The 16,057-nt window shown below is 45.4% G+C and overlaps 2 protein-coding genes across 6 annotated transcripts; one reads left to right on the forward strand and one right to left on the reverse strand.

Moving 5' to 3' along the window:
* Positions 1 to 6,879: 6,879 nt before the first annotated feature.
* C12H2orf81 (chromosome 12 C2orf81 homolog) lies at positions 6,880 to 11,891 on the reverse strand. 4 transcript variants are annotated; one of them, XM_026397467.2, is made up of 4 exons: positions 11,874 to 11,891; positions 8,702 to 8,923; positions 8,395 to 8,616; positions 6,880 to 8,270 (listed from the first exon to the last, which is right to left on the reverse strand). In XM_026397467.2, the coding sequence occupies exons 1-4, from the start codon at positions 11,889 to 11,891 to the stop codon at positions 6,897 to 6,899; spliced, it is 1,836 nt and encodes a 611-aa protein (XP_026253252.2). In that variant the 3' UTR covers positions 6,880 to 6,896. The 4 variants fall into 4 exon arrangements, with proteins under 4 accessions (XP_026253252.2, XP_026253253.2, XP_026253251.2 ...); XM_026397468.2 differs by having other exon boundaries at positions 6,880 to 8,310; positions 8,375 to 8,616; positions 8,849 to 8,935; XM_026397466.2 differs by having other exon boundaries at positions 6,880 to 8,310; positions 8,375 to 8,616; positions 8,702 to 8,935.
* A 187-nt stretch (positions 11,892 to 12,078) lies between these two features.
* Wdr54 (WD repeat domain 54) lies at positions 12,079 to 15,818 on the forward strand. 2 transcript variants are annotated; one of them, XM_026397445.2, is made up of 10 exons: positions 12,079 to 12,144; positions 12,518 to 12,740; positions 12,910 to 12,972; positions 13,338 to 13,404; positions 13,501 to 13,554; positions 13,841 to 13,968; positions 14,834 to 14,934; positions 15,034 to 15,196; positions 15,362 to 15,436; positions 15,513 to 15,818. In XM_026397445.2, exons 1-10 carry the CDS (start codon positions 12,101 to 12,103, stop codon positions 15,642 to 15,644), a joined length of 1,050 nt encoding a protein of 349 aa, XP_026253230.2. In that variant the 5' UTR covers positions 12,079 to 12,100; the 3' UTR covers positions 15,645 to 15,818. The 2 variants fall into 2 exon arrangements, with proteins under 2 accessions (XP_026253230.2, XP_026253231.2); XM_026397446.2 differs by having other exon boundaries at positions 12,094 to 12,144; positions 12,459 to 12,740.
* The last annotated feature ends 239 nt before the right edge of the window (positions 15,819 to 16,057 follow it).

Here is a 16,057-nt window from a genome sequence, read left to right on the forward strand (position 1 = left end):
TGGATACTTTGTTTCTAGTCTTTTGCTGTTACAAACAAAGTTGTAATGAAACTCTGTGTCCATACACATTGCATGTGTAAGCAAACTTACCTGTAAGGTATATCTTGGTCAAATAATAAATGCATTTATAATTTTAGAAGAAATGACCTCCATCTCCTTCCATGAAAGAGAAGTGATATAAACTCAGCGTCCAGAGGTACATGCCTGTAATCCCAGTGACTCTGGAGATGGAGACCCAGGATTGCAAATTAGAAGTTAGAAGCCAACCTCAGCAATTTATTGAGACCCTGTCTCAAAAAAAAAGAAAAAAGACTGGGACAGGGAATGTAGATCAGTGGTGAAGCTCCCCTGGGGGTGGGGGGGGGAGGCAAGGGAAGGGAAGGGAGAGAAAGAAATAGTATAAAATATAAATTGAAAAATTTTAGAAGGCACTACAACCAAGTGCAGTGATGCATGCTTGTAAAATGCAGCAATCTGGAGTCTGAGGCAGAAGGATTGCAAGTTTAAGACCAGGCTCAGCAAATTGACCAGATCCTGTCTCAAAAAATGTAAAAAGGCTAGAGATATAGCTCAGTGGTTAAGTGCTCCTGGGTTCAATCTCCAATACCAAAATAAATAAATAAGTTTTAAAAGGGAAGACTACTACATATACATATTTGTTATTTTGGTAAAATATACATACACTTTGCTAATTTAATTATTTTATAAAGTTTACAGTTCAATAGCATTAACATTTTTGTACAATTATCACTTCCATTCATCTGCAGAGCATTTTCATCTTTCCACACTAAAACTGTACCAAATAAGGCCAGACACAGTGGTGTACCCCTGTAATACCAGAGGCTCAGGAGGAAGAGGCAAGTTCAAAGCCAGTCTTGGCAATTTAGCAAGACCCTAAGCAACTTAGCGAGACTCGGTCTCAAAATTAAAATAAATAAATAAATAAATGTGCCAAACAAACACTAACTCCCATTCTTCCCTTTCCCAACCTCCAATAATTATCATTCTTTGTCTTGATGAATTTGATTATTCTAAGCACCTCATATAAGTAGTAGAATCATACAATATTTTTTCTTTGATGCCTGGTATATTTCACTTAGCAAATGTCTTCAAAGCTAATCCCTATTGTAACAAGTGTCAGAATCTCATTCCTTTTTAAGGATGGATTAATATTCCAACATATAAATATACCAATTTTTTATCCATTTTTCCCTTGAGAGGTATTTGGGTTGTTTCCACATTTTGGCTATTATAAATATGCACATTTTAAAAACAAACATACATATCCCACTCACCCCATTCCCCAAATTCCTTCTCAAAGAAACTATTAATGCTTGGTTGTTGTTGTTGTGTGTATGGTTGTGTGTGTGTGTGTGTGTGTGTGTGTGTGTTGTCCCAGAGTAAGACTTTGGAAACGTATGCATTTTAAATGCAAATAACAGCTCCCTGTGAACACTGTACTGAACCTTGCTTTTATCCCTACTGAACAATCTGGATAATATGTCTTGGAGGTTTAAAGGTCATCCTATTACTACATTGAGATTAGCATGCCTTGTTCTATATGGGGATATATATTTATATCTCGGCATGTATATGTATGTGTGTGTATATATATATGGATATATATACACACATATATATATATATGTATATGTTTATGACTGGAACAACCTTTAACAGATGTGCTGAGTTTGGGATGTGAAGCTACCAGGCCTTGGATGGAGGTGGAACGCAGGAAAAATTCAAATGCTGTTCAGCAGCATGAAAGGGAGGACCCACTGAATCTAAAGGACAGGTCATGGGCTGGGGTTGTGGCTCATCGGTAGAGCACTCGTCTAACACATGCGAGGCCCTGGGTTAGATCCTCAGCACCACATAAAAATAAACAAAGTATTGTGTTCAACTACTTCTAAAACAAACAAATAATTGTAAAAAATAAAATAAAGGACAGGTCATGCTTATAAGAGAACTATTGGCGGGGGAGGGGAGTGCTGGAGTTGTGGGTCAGTGGTAGAGTGCTTACCTGGCATGTGTGAAGCCCTGGGTTCACTCCTCAGCACCACATGTAAATAAATAAATTAAATAAATAAAAGATCCATTGACAACTAAAAAATATTTAAAAAAATAAAACAGAACTATGGGAGGGGGATTGTTTGTTAATATATTGCATTAGGTTAAGTGGCCTGCAAGGGAAATTATACTGTCTTTGTCCTTTATATTGTTTCTTAATAGATGCTGTTTTAAGGGACCCAGCCAGTCTTTGGTCCCCTCTGATGAGGACCCTGAATGACACCCCAAGGACTCCCAAACTGCTGTGTGGCTACAGCCCATTCCCCCAACCTATAATGCAGAACACTGAAGAATAGCTGTTCTCTTGGGGGTGAAATTCTAGGCATTATATGACATGGGAAAGCATCAAGGGGGAGAAACCCCTCTCAGGAAGGAATACTATTTTCCAGAATGAGGCAGATTTTTAGGCTGCAAAGCTTGGAGAAGTGATGGATGAAGGAAGAGGGCAAATCAATGGTGAAAAAGCCAAATGTGGAAGATGATAGATATAGGGCAAGAAGTATCTAGATTAGAGCTGGAGTCATAGCACAATGGTAGAGCACTTGCCTGGCATGTGTGAGACACTGGATTTGATTCTCAGCACCACATAAAAATAAATAAAAATAAAGGTCCATTGACAATTAAAAATAATATTTAAAAAAAAAGTATCTAGATATACCAACACCATCTAGTAGACATATGAAATTTTGAAATTGTCTTTAATTGATATACAAACTAATAAATTTAAAGAAATTTTTGGAGAAAATTATTAAAATTAAATTTCACATGTGAGCCACATGTATAATTTCTAAAGACACAATTCTAAAAAGTAAAAAAAAAAAAAAAAAAACAAGTGAAGTTAATTTTAAATATATATATATATTTAGGAGGGGTACCAAGGATTGAATCCTGGGGCACTGTACCACTGAGCTATATCTCCAGCCCTTTTTATTTTTAATTTTGAGGCAGGATCTTGCTTAGTTACTTAAGGCCTTGCTAAATAGCTGAGGCTGACTATGAACTTAAAATCCTCCTGGCTCAGCCTCCCAAATCACAAGGATTACGGATCTTTGCCACCAACCCTGACAACAATATATTTTTACCCAATATTTTACCTAATATTTTTACCAATATTTCCAAAATATTACCATTTCAATGTGCAATAATCATCAATATAAAAATACTATTGAAGTTGGGCATAGTGGCACACACCTGTAATCCCAATGACTTGGGAAGCTGAGGTAGAAGGATCCCAAGTTGGAGGCCAGCTTGGGCAATCTGTCTCAAAAAATAAAGAGGCTGGGGATGTAGCTCAGTGGAAGAATATCTCTGTGTTCAATCCCCTATAACATACACACACACACATACACACACACACATACACACACACACACACACAGTAAATGTTGGGATAGCTTTTTTTTTTTTACTAAGTCTTTGAAATTCAGTGTGTATTTGCATTTATGGCACACATTTATTAAGATGTTATGATCACAAGAGAATTTTTTCAGTACTAAGTATCAAACACAGGCTCCCAAGCATAGTAGGCAAGACCTCTCCCACTGAGTCACTCCCTAGCCCTGAAAATACTTGATATAGTTTAGATTTAGATTTCATAAAATTTAAAATAAAAAAATACATTCCAGCAGGGCTCAGTGGTACTTGCTTGTAATCCTAGAGACTCAAGAGACTGAGGCAAGAGGATCACAAGTTACAATCCAGTCTAGGCAACTTGGTGAGACCCTGTCTCACATAACAAAAAGGGCTAGAGATGCAGCACTCAGTAGAGTGCCCCTCTCAATTCAGCCCTCAGTACTGCAAAAACAAACAAAGAAAAAACTATTAAATATGCAGATTTAAAAATCTGGAGTAAGTAAACACTAAAGAACAGAGACAGAATGTATTCTTTCAGAGAGAGAGAGAGAGAATTTCAAAACAGGAAAGCAATTCTACTACACTCTAAGATGTTCCCCACCTGCTAGGCACAGTGGTGCACACCTGTAACCCCAACAGTGTGGGAAACTGAGGCAGGAAAATCACAAGTTCAAAGTTCAGTGCCCCTGGGTTTAATCCCTGGTACCCACCCACCCCACCCCCCCAAAAAAAAAAGAGAAAGAAAAAGAAAAAAGAAAAGGACTGGGGATGTGGCTTAATGGTTAAGTGCCCTTAGGTTCAATACCTGGTTTAAAAAAAAAAAATCTGTTGCAATGACTAACTCTTCATCTGTCTAGAACAGATGAGGAAGAAGGATGGGCTCTCATATCCCCTTGCTGGTTGTATTTGGAGCTAATTCTTCCAGCAGCTTCCTAATCCTGATTTGTACCAACTGGGTGCTCCTGCTAAGTGACACAAGTGTGCTGGGTCATCCTCAGCAAGTGACTGGATTCCAAGAAGTGTGTGTGTGTGTGTGTGTGTGTGTGTGTGTGTGTGTGTGTGTGTTATAGGGATTCTCATGGAAGGCAACCATGAAATCCAGTAAATAACCAGAATGCTGGGGTATGAAGAAGAGTAGGCATCACAGAAGGTTAGCATCCATCCTTCATTACCTCAGAGTGGATCTGAAAGCAGAAAGGACTCAACATAGTTAGTGGTAAAGGTGAAATCTAGGCTCTCGGGGGTAAGTGTCTTGGGATATCCTGGGAAGAGATGAGAATATAGGTGATGGAAGGATAACAGTTTAGGGAGATATATAGGGGCTTAGTAGAAATGTCACAATATATATGCAAAGATGGAGGCAATGAAGTTTTCCCTCTGACTCAAGGTAGGATTTTTAAGGGAGTGTATAGATGCAATACATGGATTCAGCAGAATGCACGTTAGGCTTTGGAGATGCCTGTTTCGGAGTTCCTGAGTTAGGAAAGAGATCCTGAAATGTTTGTGGAGAAGAAAGTCATGGTACATATCACTGATTCCAGCACTGTTTACCAGCAGGTATATCTCAGGACACTTCTGCAAATGCCACTAGGCAAAAATCCAAATGGAAGCCACAAATCTGATGTCCTTCTTGCCAAGCAGGAAACTGCATGGATCCATGCTTCTAGTGACACCAGAGTTTGAGCTGAAACTTAATTCTTCATTTCTGCTGGTGGGGGGAGTCTGTGTAAGTTGTAGGTCTCTGAAGCCAAGGTCTCTATTTTGGTATTAGAAACTAATTATGGCAGGTGCCAGCTCCAAATGTCACAGCTGGCAAAGCTGATTCTTCTCCACTACTATCCAGTGGCATGTTGCAGCTCTTAATAAATGGTCTATGCCCTCCAGTGTTGCAGCAGATCCCAGCAGCTCTCCACCAATTTCTTCTTTCTGGTTTCTTTTCTCCTGAATTTGAAGAATAAAATCCACACTAGAAAGAATAAGTGTAAGAGTAGGATTTAGGGGTTGGGGTTGTGGCTCAGTGGTAGCATGCTTGCTTAGTATGTATGAGGCACTGGGTTCAATTCTCAGCACCACATAAAAATAAATAAATTAAGGTATTGTGTTCATCTACAACTAAATTTTTTTAAAAGGTAGGATTTATTCAAGTGAGTAGCAAATACAGATCTCTCTGGGGTGAGAGGGAGCCTACTATGGGTGACCACTTGAATGTGCTAGTCTAGGGATTTATATAGCTCTTGAATCAACATTATTGGTCCAAATTTATGCTAATCAGGCCTTGGAAGGTATCAATGCTATTGGTTAGCCCTGCAATCCCATTTAGGTCTGCCCTACCTCTTACTGCTCATCATCTAGGGCTGGGCCACCAATGGGACAGTTCAGTGAGCCCTGGTTTGCCTCAGCATGGCTCACTATGCCACAGGCCTGTGTTGGCATGGGCTCCTTGTAATTGAGGCCTGTACTTGCCTTCCACACTCCAGCCCAGCCAGGGCCACCACTCCACCATTTCAGATGAGGGCTTGGCTTCACCAGCTCTAGGAGGTAGGAACTACATGGGGCCCATGTGAAAAGCCAGCTACCAGGCCACAATTTTCCCAATGCCCATGGCAGGGCACCTTCAGAGTAGAACAGTCTGGGTGGAGACTAGAAAGCATTGGAATAAGGGGAAAGGCAAGGGTGTTAAGAGTGGAGAATGATCCCCTCCCTTGTCCTGGGATTATTGAGGACTGAGTTCTAGTGATGTGACAGGGTGGGAGAAGTGCTCACCACTGTTGAGCCCAGTCATTATTGCTGTCTGCCCAATCACTTCTGTGTAACAGGCCTGAGACTCCTGCCAGAGCTGCCCATATTGAGCAAGCAGGTGAACCAGAAACATAAGAAAAATCCAGGGCTTCAGCCCAGGGTGCTGAGTGAAGCTCACAGCAATATAGCAGAGACTGCCACCTGGCCACTGGGAAGTGCTTGGTGGGGGAGGCTAGAACACATTGCATCTTGGGGACTAGCGATGAGGCAGGTGTGGAGTTTATGGCAAACCTCTACCCAAAAGTAAAACTTGGATTTGCAGTCTAAGATGAACTGACTAAGCTCCGAGAACCAGGGGTGCAAATCAAGTTCCTCTTATCTTTAGTTATTTTGTGCTTAGGCAGGACCATTCCCTTCCATGCCTAATAAAACAGAAATTTCTCCTGTCTGAACTAGAGCCCTTTTTGCAGGCTTTATATACACTCCTTTGCAGAATGCCTCTGCTGGGGAACAGCCTAGTCCCTAAAGCAGGGTCTCCTAAGGATGGTGATGGGGCTATCCCCTGGAGCCCTTGTTGGATCTTCTTTTAGGCCTGCAGGACAACTGCTCCCCCTGGCGTTCAGTGAGAGAATGGACACCCTTGGAAGTAACATCAAACCAATTCCTAGAGCAATTCAGGTGTTTTATTTCTGACAGGCAGGCACAGAGTAAGTGAAATTCCCACTGCCAGAGGTTCAAGAACCGGAATGGGGCATGGGCTTTGAGGGGAGCAGCCACACTTTGGGAGTTGCACTCTTTGTTAGCTGTTCTGCTGTCACATGAGGTTTGGACACACCTTTCTGGATGGGGCGCTGCTCAACTGCAGGAGAGGTGCCTCCTTCATCTTTGGCTTCCTCTTGGGACACAGCAGAGTTAAGCAGCACCTGGGTGCTACGGTTCCACATGCTCACACCAGGAGTCAACTTCACTGCTTCTGGCACTAACACTGGCTTCCAGAATACCTGGGATGTAGCCTCAAGGACCTGAGGCATTGTTTGGGGCCATCCAGAAGCCTGGCCTTCCTTTTCAGCAAGCCCCAGGCCCTGTGGGGGCACACGGGTGCGGCCAGCCCACAGGTTGCCCAGCAGGTCAGCCTCCCTCTCCCAGCCACTGGGCCACTTGGCTCTGGGCCACACACTGGGGCTGGACCTATGAGCAGCTTCAACAACTGCCGGGTGTGTGTCAAGGAAATGAATCCCAGGGCTTGGGAAAGGTAGCTTCGACCCAAAGGATAGTGATGGTGGGCCTAAGTTTAAAGTGGGTAATTGGAGTCTGGGTTCTGGGCTCACAGCACGGAAAGGAACGTCAGATTGTAAAGGGAAGAACGCAGCCAGAGATGCAGGGACATGGGGGCCAGGGGCTTGGAGTCCAACCTGGGCCTGGATCTTTCCCCGCTGACGCTTACGGTAGGCTTCCAAGGGGTGAACCTTGGAGTCTGGAACCAAGACCTCAGCCAAGGGGCGCACCCAGTGGCGGGGAAGCCGCGCAGGGTCCAAGCGCACTTCGGCTGCCTTGCGATCCACCCTGGACTGAAGCGCGCCACGCCGTGAATCCAAGTACACAGACTGCTGCGACTGGGAGGACACTGATGCACTGAGGGCACTGGTGTCGCCCTTGGAGGAGAAGGGTACTAACACGCCTGAGGCATTGGGGGACATCGCCTGGGTCTTGCGCTTCAACTGGTCCCCAGCTGCGTCTGGTTGGGAAATGCAAGAGTAGAAGTCCTCCAGCGACAGGGGGGACCTGAGGTGCTGTGGGCTCTGGCTCCCCACAGAGGCCGGGGGAAGGGCTACCTGGGACAGCTCCAGGAAAGGACGAGGACTCTCTGCAAGTTCCACTTCCAATGACGGTACACTCCCATTCAAGAACCCAACCAAAGAAGAGTGGCTTCTTGCCCCACGATCAGGTTCCTCCAGAGTATCCCCGAGCTCTGCCTCCTGAAACAGCTCCGGATTGGGCTGGGGACCCAAGGTGACACTCAGAGAACGCTCCCGAGATTCCGTCAGTTCTTGGGAGGCTCTTCCAGGCCACGATCTTCTTAAAGGGATCCGGTCCAGGTTCTCCAGGTCCTGGGGAAATGCACCGGGATGGTGAGAGGTCAGAAAGGGAGAGAAGAATTAAGGACAGGAGTCCTGAAAGGCCCCTAAGTAGATCAAAGACGCGGCAGGACGCTAGCCTAGGAAGGAGGCTTACTTCAACTTGGCAGTTCTCCTCCAGAACCTCCGAGGCAGGTGTGTGCAGCACGGGTACAGAGCCCTGAGCCCAAGCATCGGTCGTGCACGCCAGGGGCTCTTCATCCTCGCCCCATGTGGGGTCCTCAGCCACTGCTGATTCTCCCTCGTCCCGAGCCAGGAAGCGCCACTCAGTGATCTGCAGCATGGCTTCCCGGGCCTGACTGATGGTAAATGGAATGCACTGCGAAAGTGAGGAAGCATCTCAGTCCAGCAAGGAATGGTGGGTCGGGAGAAATTGAGTCTGGAAGACCAGGATCCAGACCCACCTGCTGGGTCAGGTAGACTTGGAAGGCGGAATCCATGACTCGAGCCAGCAGATCCGCCAGGATGTCCCCCACTACGTCCTCGCCCTCCTCGATAGCGGTTAACGCGATCCATTCGGCCTCATTAAGCCGCCCAGGCACGATCTCCACCTGTGGCACGGTCACCGTGGGCGGTCGCGCCTTCTCAGCCTTGGATCGGGTCATCCCTCGGTCTCGGGCCTGCCTCTCCTGTCTTTCCTGCCTCTGTGGGAATGAAAAGGCACTCAAGGCAGGTAACAGAGAAGTGCGACTGAAGGAAGCTTACCGAAAATATTTAGTAGAAAGGGAAGGGGACAATTTACTAAGAGACTATCATGTTGCTAATTGCTTTAATTTTCATAAGTCCACTAAGGTTGTTTTACAGACAAAGAAACTGAAGCTTGGCAGAAGTTAGCCATAATTCGCTTGGAAGCACAGAGTTTTAGATGAAGCTTACATAAAGCTCTAACCCCATGGTCCTTGCTAATTGCAGGAGTGCAAAGTGTCCAAAGTCATTGAGAGTTCAAAGAACTTGAGAAGAATTACTGGTGGAATTACTGGTGCTATTTTGTATCTCTTCTATATTGTTAACTACTATTTTTATCCCTATTTTATGTGATTTGCCTAGGATCACACAACTAGAAAATAGTCAGAATTCCTGTCAGTTTGTCTAATTTCAGAACCTGATTTTATCCTACCTCTCAAATTAAAAATATGTGAAACACATACAAAAAGGATACCTCCAAATACATTAAAAACTCATATAAAAGGAAAAAACTCATATAAGATACCAAAGATAAAACAACATTTCATAAAAGAGAAACTGTAGATGATTTAATACATATATGAAAAGATGTCTAATCCTCAAATTTATCAAAAGATGTACATTTAATTTATATTCTCACTTTTAGGTCATCTTAAGAGAAATTATTTTTGGCCTGGCACAGTGGAGCATGCCTGTAATCCCAGTGGTTTGGGAGGCGGAGGCAGGAGAATGGAAAGTTCAAAGCCAACCTCAGCAATTTATCGAGGTATTAAGCAACTCAGTGACACCTGGTCTCTAATAAAATACAAAATAGGGCTAGGGATGTGGCTCAGTGGTCTAGTGCCCCTGAGTTCAATCCCTGGTACCAAAACAGAAAAGAAAAGAAATTATTTTTAAGGCCAGGTGTAGTGATGCATCTCTGGAATCCCAGAAACTCAGGAGGCTGATAACTCAGAAGGCTGAGGTAGGAGAATCTCCAGTTTGAGGTCAGCTTCAGCAACTTAGAGAGATCCTGTCTCAAAAAAAAAAAAAAAAAAAAAAAAAAAAAGTGGTAGGGAGGTAGCTCAGGGTCCAATCCCCAGTACTGCAAAAAATTATTTCAACATAAGAATACTCATGCTAGCAAAGTACACCATGCTGACACCATGCTGATGGGAATATTAAGTGGAAAAATATTTTTGGAAAGCCATGCAGTGGTATGTATCAAGAACATTAAAAATATTTTTAAGACAAGTGTGATGACAGATGCTTGTACTAGTGATTACTCTGAAGGCTAAGGCAGGAGGATCACTTGAGCCCAGTAGTTCAGGCCAGCCTGGACAACATACCAAGACACCATCTCAAAGAAAGGAGGAGGAGTCTGTCACCATGGCATATGTCTATAATCCCAGTGACTGGTGAGGCTGAGGCCGGGAATAGCAAATTTGAGGCCAGTCTCAGCAACTTAATGAGGCTCTCAACAACTTAGTGAGATCTTGTCTTAAAATAAAAAATAAAAAGGGCTGGGAACTGTTCAGTGGTTAAGCACCTCTAGATTCAATTCCTGGTACGAGAGAGAGAGAGAGAGAGAGAGAGAGAGAGAGAGAGAGAGAGAGAGAAATGTTTTTATTCCTTTGACCCTGACAGTTCAATTCTATAAATTCTTTCAAAAGGCATATTCTGAAATAAAGATTAAAATATATTTTCCGATATATATTCTCTGTGATGCTATACACTAGAATACTGAAACATATCCAAGAAAAAAGGTGATTAATTATGCTGTATCTGTATAATAGAATGTTAGGCAAAAATAATTTTTAGGAAGAATTCCCAATGGCATAAGAAAATGCTCATGATATAATGTTAAGTAAAAGAAACAAGATACAAAGTTGCTTGTCAATTACATCAGATATATAGACCAATATGTATTAAGGAAAAATAAAACATCAAAACAATTACAGAAGGTATGTTTATTTTCTGTTTTTCTCTATTTTATAAGTTCTCTACAATGAGTTTGTATCCTTTTGTAATTAATGTACTTAAAAAGAAGAGTAGTCCTCAAAACTCACTTTAGAGACATGGTAACTTACTTTCTTGGGAGACTTCTCACTTCCCTACAACAGTCTCTCTGAACCTGGTTCCTTCCAAAATTGACTTCCAAAATCGATCTTCCCAAACTTTTATCTACTCCCCCCCTACCTTCTAGACTCATACTTGATATTCCCTAAAATTCATTCTCCCTCAAATCTGATGTTTCCTAAAACTCACACCGAACCCCAAATCCCTTACAACTCCTTTCACTTTCCACCAGCAAGAACAGGAAGCATTAGGATAACATTTGGTTCCTTAGACCTCTCCCAGTCTTTCATCTGACCCCCTGCGATGGTGCCTAGACCTGGCCTGATTTGGGGGGTGGCGGGTGAGAGATAGGATACTTGTGCACAAAGGCTCTTCAGATATGTTTTCTTTATTTTAAAATTTCTTGGCTTTGGAACAATTTCACTTTCAAGTGCAGCCTCATAGTTGTTTAATCCATTTGTTCCTTCTGAAATTCTCAAAATAGAGGATTTATCCATCAACACCTCCCCCCAGCTGCCTGACCAATTCTGGTTTATCCATTACAATGGCAAGCTCAGTGAAAGAAATTTATTATATGTGTTAGCTGTTTCCAAATTCACTTTTTATTCTCTAGCCCCAAATCATTCACTGACTCTTTCCTGAGGGGTCCTTGAGAGGTCCCAGCGTGACAAAGCGCGAGGGGGCAAAGTGCAAATGAGTGCAGATGTAGTCTTTCTGCCCAAGTACGGATATGGCTTCCTCAGTCATCTTGAACGCCCAGGCCGCGCAGAATGGCCCACTCTTTCCGACACCGACCTTACTGGCCGACGCACCCCCCCTTGAGCTGAAGCTCACCGAGCCATCATGCGCCATTGCCGCGGCGATCGCTCCAACCCGGGTGTCCTGGCTGATTCCTTGACGCGTCTCTGCTGCGGACGCTGCCGCCGCCTAACGGTCGCCTCGGAGACCACGGAGCGCGTTGGGTTGCTCGCCCCGCCCACAGTTTCCCCGGCAACCGCGCCGCGCTCAGCACGTTCCGACTGTTCGCTCCGCCCAATAGCCTGCGTGGGTGCGTCGTCTCTATGGTGGCGGCGGATTCGGAGAGACCGAAGGATCCAGCAGTCAGGCAAGGAGATGTGGGGCTTCGGGTGTGATCTAAGACCCTGACAGGATGCTATTATAGGGAACCAAGTCCAGAGAGGAAGGGCCTGGGGGTCTCATCCCGCCCTTTTGGCTTGGGCTTCTGGGGCCACCGGCTCCTGTGTCATCATCATTCCTCCTCTGGGATTCCCCATCGTCCTGTGACTCAGCCCTGGGACTCCCCTCTTCTGGTGTAGGAGACCTTCCTCCCACCCTGAGACCCTTCCCTATCATGTTCCCTGGGCACCCCAGTCTCAGGGGTCTCCCTCAGTGCCTCATGATTGCTCCTCCCACCCCCAGGAATCTCTACTGTGATCTTTTCCCTTTGCGCCCTGGGATTGGGGTGTTTCTTCCCCCAGGATGTTCCGCCGGGAGCGCTCCGTCCCCCTTCGAGGCTCAGCCGCCGCCCTGTGTAACAACCTCAGCGTGCTGCAGCTGCCCGCCCGCAACCTCATGCATTTTGCTGTGGTCCACGGACCAAGCGCCCAGCTTCTCAGCGCTGCCCCTGAGGGTGTACCATTGGCCCAGCGCCAGCTTCACGCCAAAGAGGGCGCTGGAGTGAGCCCCCCACTTATCACTCAGGTGAGGCACAGAGTTGGGTGAGGTGTTGGTGAACTCAGACCTACCCCCACCCCCATCCTTTTCAAACCTCAAGAAATAGGCCTTCCCCTCATTCTCTGAATTTCCACTCTCCTAATGCCTCATATCCCCTACTCTGATTTTCTCCTTATTCTGATCCACCTACCTCCAGGTCCACTGGTGTGTCCTCCCCTTCCGAGTACTGCTGGTACTCACCTCACATCGAGGGATACAGGTAAGAAGACTCCCACCAGTCAACTCCCCTCCTTTAGACCTCCCTTAGACCTTTCTGCACTTTCCTGTAGTCTCTTCCAAACTTTTTACATTTGTAGCCTGCTCTTCCTCTATTTCTCATCTTCCATTTTCTCTAGTTCCCAAGTGCCTCCTTGACCTCACCATCGGCCTCTTTACTACCTGTATGACCTTAGGCCTACCCTAGTTATTCTCCTCTGAAAAAATAGGGAGAAAAAATAGTGTCTGTCTCCCAGAATGTTTTTAAGGATTAAATGGACTAAAGTTAACATGGATATGTGAAGAACTCTGTACAAGACTCAGCAAAGATCAGCTGGACCATGGCCTATCCTTGCCCCTCTGTTCCAGATGTATGAGTCTGATGGTTCCATCATGGTCTACTGGCATGCACTGGATTCTGGAGATACCTCTTCAGGTACCTGCAGGACAAAGTGGGGTGGGTAGGCATAAGAAGTGTTTACCAAGGCTGGGGAAGGTGCTATTTCTGATAGTTTTCCCTTTTCACACTCAGTACAGGCTGTGTTTGCTCGAGGAATTGCTGCCAGTGGCCACTTCATCTGTGTGGGTGAGGGGGCCAGGGGCAGGGAGGGCATTAGGGAAATGGAGATAGGGGTGTGGGTTTCAGCCAGGAGAATGTTGAGGGACTGAGGAAATTATGAAGGGTTAGAGAGGAGGGTGGAAGAGAAAGGGATAGAAAGGATGGGGTAGGATGAAGGCAGTGAGTAGAGGAGCCAGGTTGTTGGAATAATGGGTTTGTTACTAAGGTAGAGTATGGAAAGAGTGCTGAGTGTGGTGGTTAAAAACCTAGGAGGGTCAAGAAGTCATCCAGGGGGTGCTGGTTCTGGCTGCAGGAACATGGACAGGACGGGTGCTGGTGTTTGACATCCCACCAAAGGGTCCCAACATTGTACTGAGTGAGGAGCTGGCTGGACACCAGACAGCAGTCACAGATATTGCAACGGAGCCTGCCCAGGGACAGGTGAGTAGACTTCTCTTATCCATCTTGGTGAGCCTAGGAACCTTACCCACCCTGGGAGGCAACAGACCTGGGTTTGAGTCTTGGTTCTATCACGAAGTAGCTGGATGGCTTTGGGAAAATCTGTTCCTTCCTAGATTTCAACAACTTCAGCTTCAGTGATAAAACTAGAGGTACTTTAGATGGCATTTTATAAGTTCATTAAGCCCTTTGATACTGGTATGGATTGAGGAATTGGAAAAAAAATGGTTTCTATGATGCTGTCCAGCTCTAATACACACAGCTTCCTTCTGTGGACTTGAGCAAGTCCTACCTATTTAGGCCCAACTCCAGAGGCCCCCTCTCCAGGAGCATATTTCAGCTCCCACTAATCTCTTTTAGCTAAACCCTGAATTGGCCCTGCCCTCAAAGACAACTCTTGTCTCCCCAACTGAATTGCAAACCTCTTGAGAATAGGGTGTGTAGTTTCTGATTTGTATTGTCCATGGCACCTTGTCCAAGGCTGTCTGGTGTTGGAGATCAAGAGGCCCAGAGTCACTCATGATTCATTGTAAGACCTCCAAAAAGTCATGACACTGTCACTTCAGTTTCATCATCCATTCAACAAGGACAATTACTTATTCCCTTCTAATACAAATGCCAGGGTGGAGATGTGGTACTTTTAATCCTATAAGAAAATGCAAGGGAAGCAGTCTTCTTGAGGAAATCCTGAAGAGGATTTCTAGTGGGTCCACTCAATGAGGGGTCCCCATCTTGCCCTGTCCTTGGAGAGGCAAAGATGCAAATATGGCCTCCCTTCCCCTCATGCCCTATACTCAGGACCATAGCAGGGAAGAAAGGAAAGAGCTGATCCCACCTTTCCCCTCAGGATAGCGTGGCTGACATGGTGACAGCTGATGATTCAGGCTTGTTGTGTGTCTGGCGATCAGGGTCTGAATTCACATTACTGACCCGCATTCCAGGATTCGGGTAGGTGAGGCAAAAGGGAGCTGTGGCCTTCCTGATGTATTTCAGGGTGGGGAGTGGGAGTGAGTCTGGAGAAACCAAAGTTAAATGTCACCCTTGCAGGATACCATGCCCCTCTGTGCAGCTATGGCAGGGGATCATAGCAGCAGGCTATGGGAACGGCCAAATTCGTCTATATGAGGCCACTACAGGAACTCTACATGTCCAGATCAATGCCCACGCACGGGCCATCTGTGCCCTGGACCTCGCTCCTGAGATGGGCAAGGTCAGTCTACTCCTACCTGCCTAAACTCTTTCTCCTCTGAGCACCTAGGCTTGGTCTGTACTCAGGGACCCCCTTCCCCAGGGTGCCTGAGCAGGTGTTCCAATCTGCAACCATCCTGTCAAGAAATTCTGATTTTTCACTTTCTCCATTTTTTTTTTAATATAGCTACTCTCTGCAGCTGAGGACACCTTTGTACACATCTGGAAGCTAAGAAGAAGCCCAGAGAGTGGCTACATTGAGGTGTGTGTCATGGGAAGGGTGGAATGGCGGCCCAAGCACAGGGCAATAGGCCCTGATCAACCCTCTTCACCCCCAGGTGGAACACTGTCATGGTGAGTGTGTATCTGACATCCAAGTGTGTGGTGCTCGATTCTGTGATCCCTCAGGCAACTCCTTTGCTGTGACTGGCTATGACCTCGCTGAGATCCTGAGATACAGCAGTGTGTGAGAGAAGAGCAGACTTCCCTTCTCCCTATGGTATTTATAAAGTGTCCCCTCCACCTAGCCCTTGTCTGATCACTCAGTATCACAGTCATACTTTGCAACGGTGACATAAGCTCCAGGGAGGAGGGAATGTATAGGTCCAGACAGAGTCAACCTGTCCTCAAGTACCAAGTGAAACCAGGTGCAGTTTTAGTCCTGTAATTCCAGTAACTCAGGAGGCTGAGGCAAGAAGTTCAAGACCAGCTTCAGCTACTTAGCAAGACCCTGTCTCAAAATAAAAAGTAAAAAAAGGGCTGGGATTGTGGCTCACTGGTAGAGTGCACCTGGGTTCAGGCCCCAGTACCAAAAACAAGCAAACAAAAAAAAAAAAAAAAAAGAAAAAGAAAAAAACCATGTGAAGGCTGCTGTTAAATAATT

This window comes from Urocitellus parryii, chromosome 12 (assembly GCF_045843805.1).
Source record: "Urocitellus parryii isolate mUroPar1 chromosome 12, mUroPar1.hap1, whole genome shotgun sequence".
NCBI classification, from domain to species: domain Eukaryota; kingdom Metazoa; phylum Chordata; class Mammalia; order Rodentia; family Sciuridae; genus Urocitellus; species Urocitellus parryii.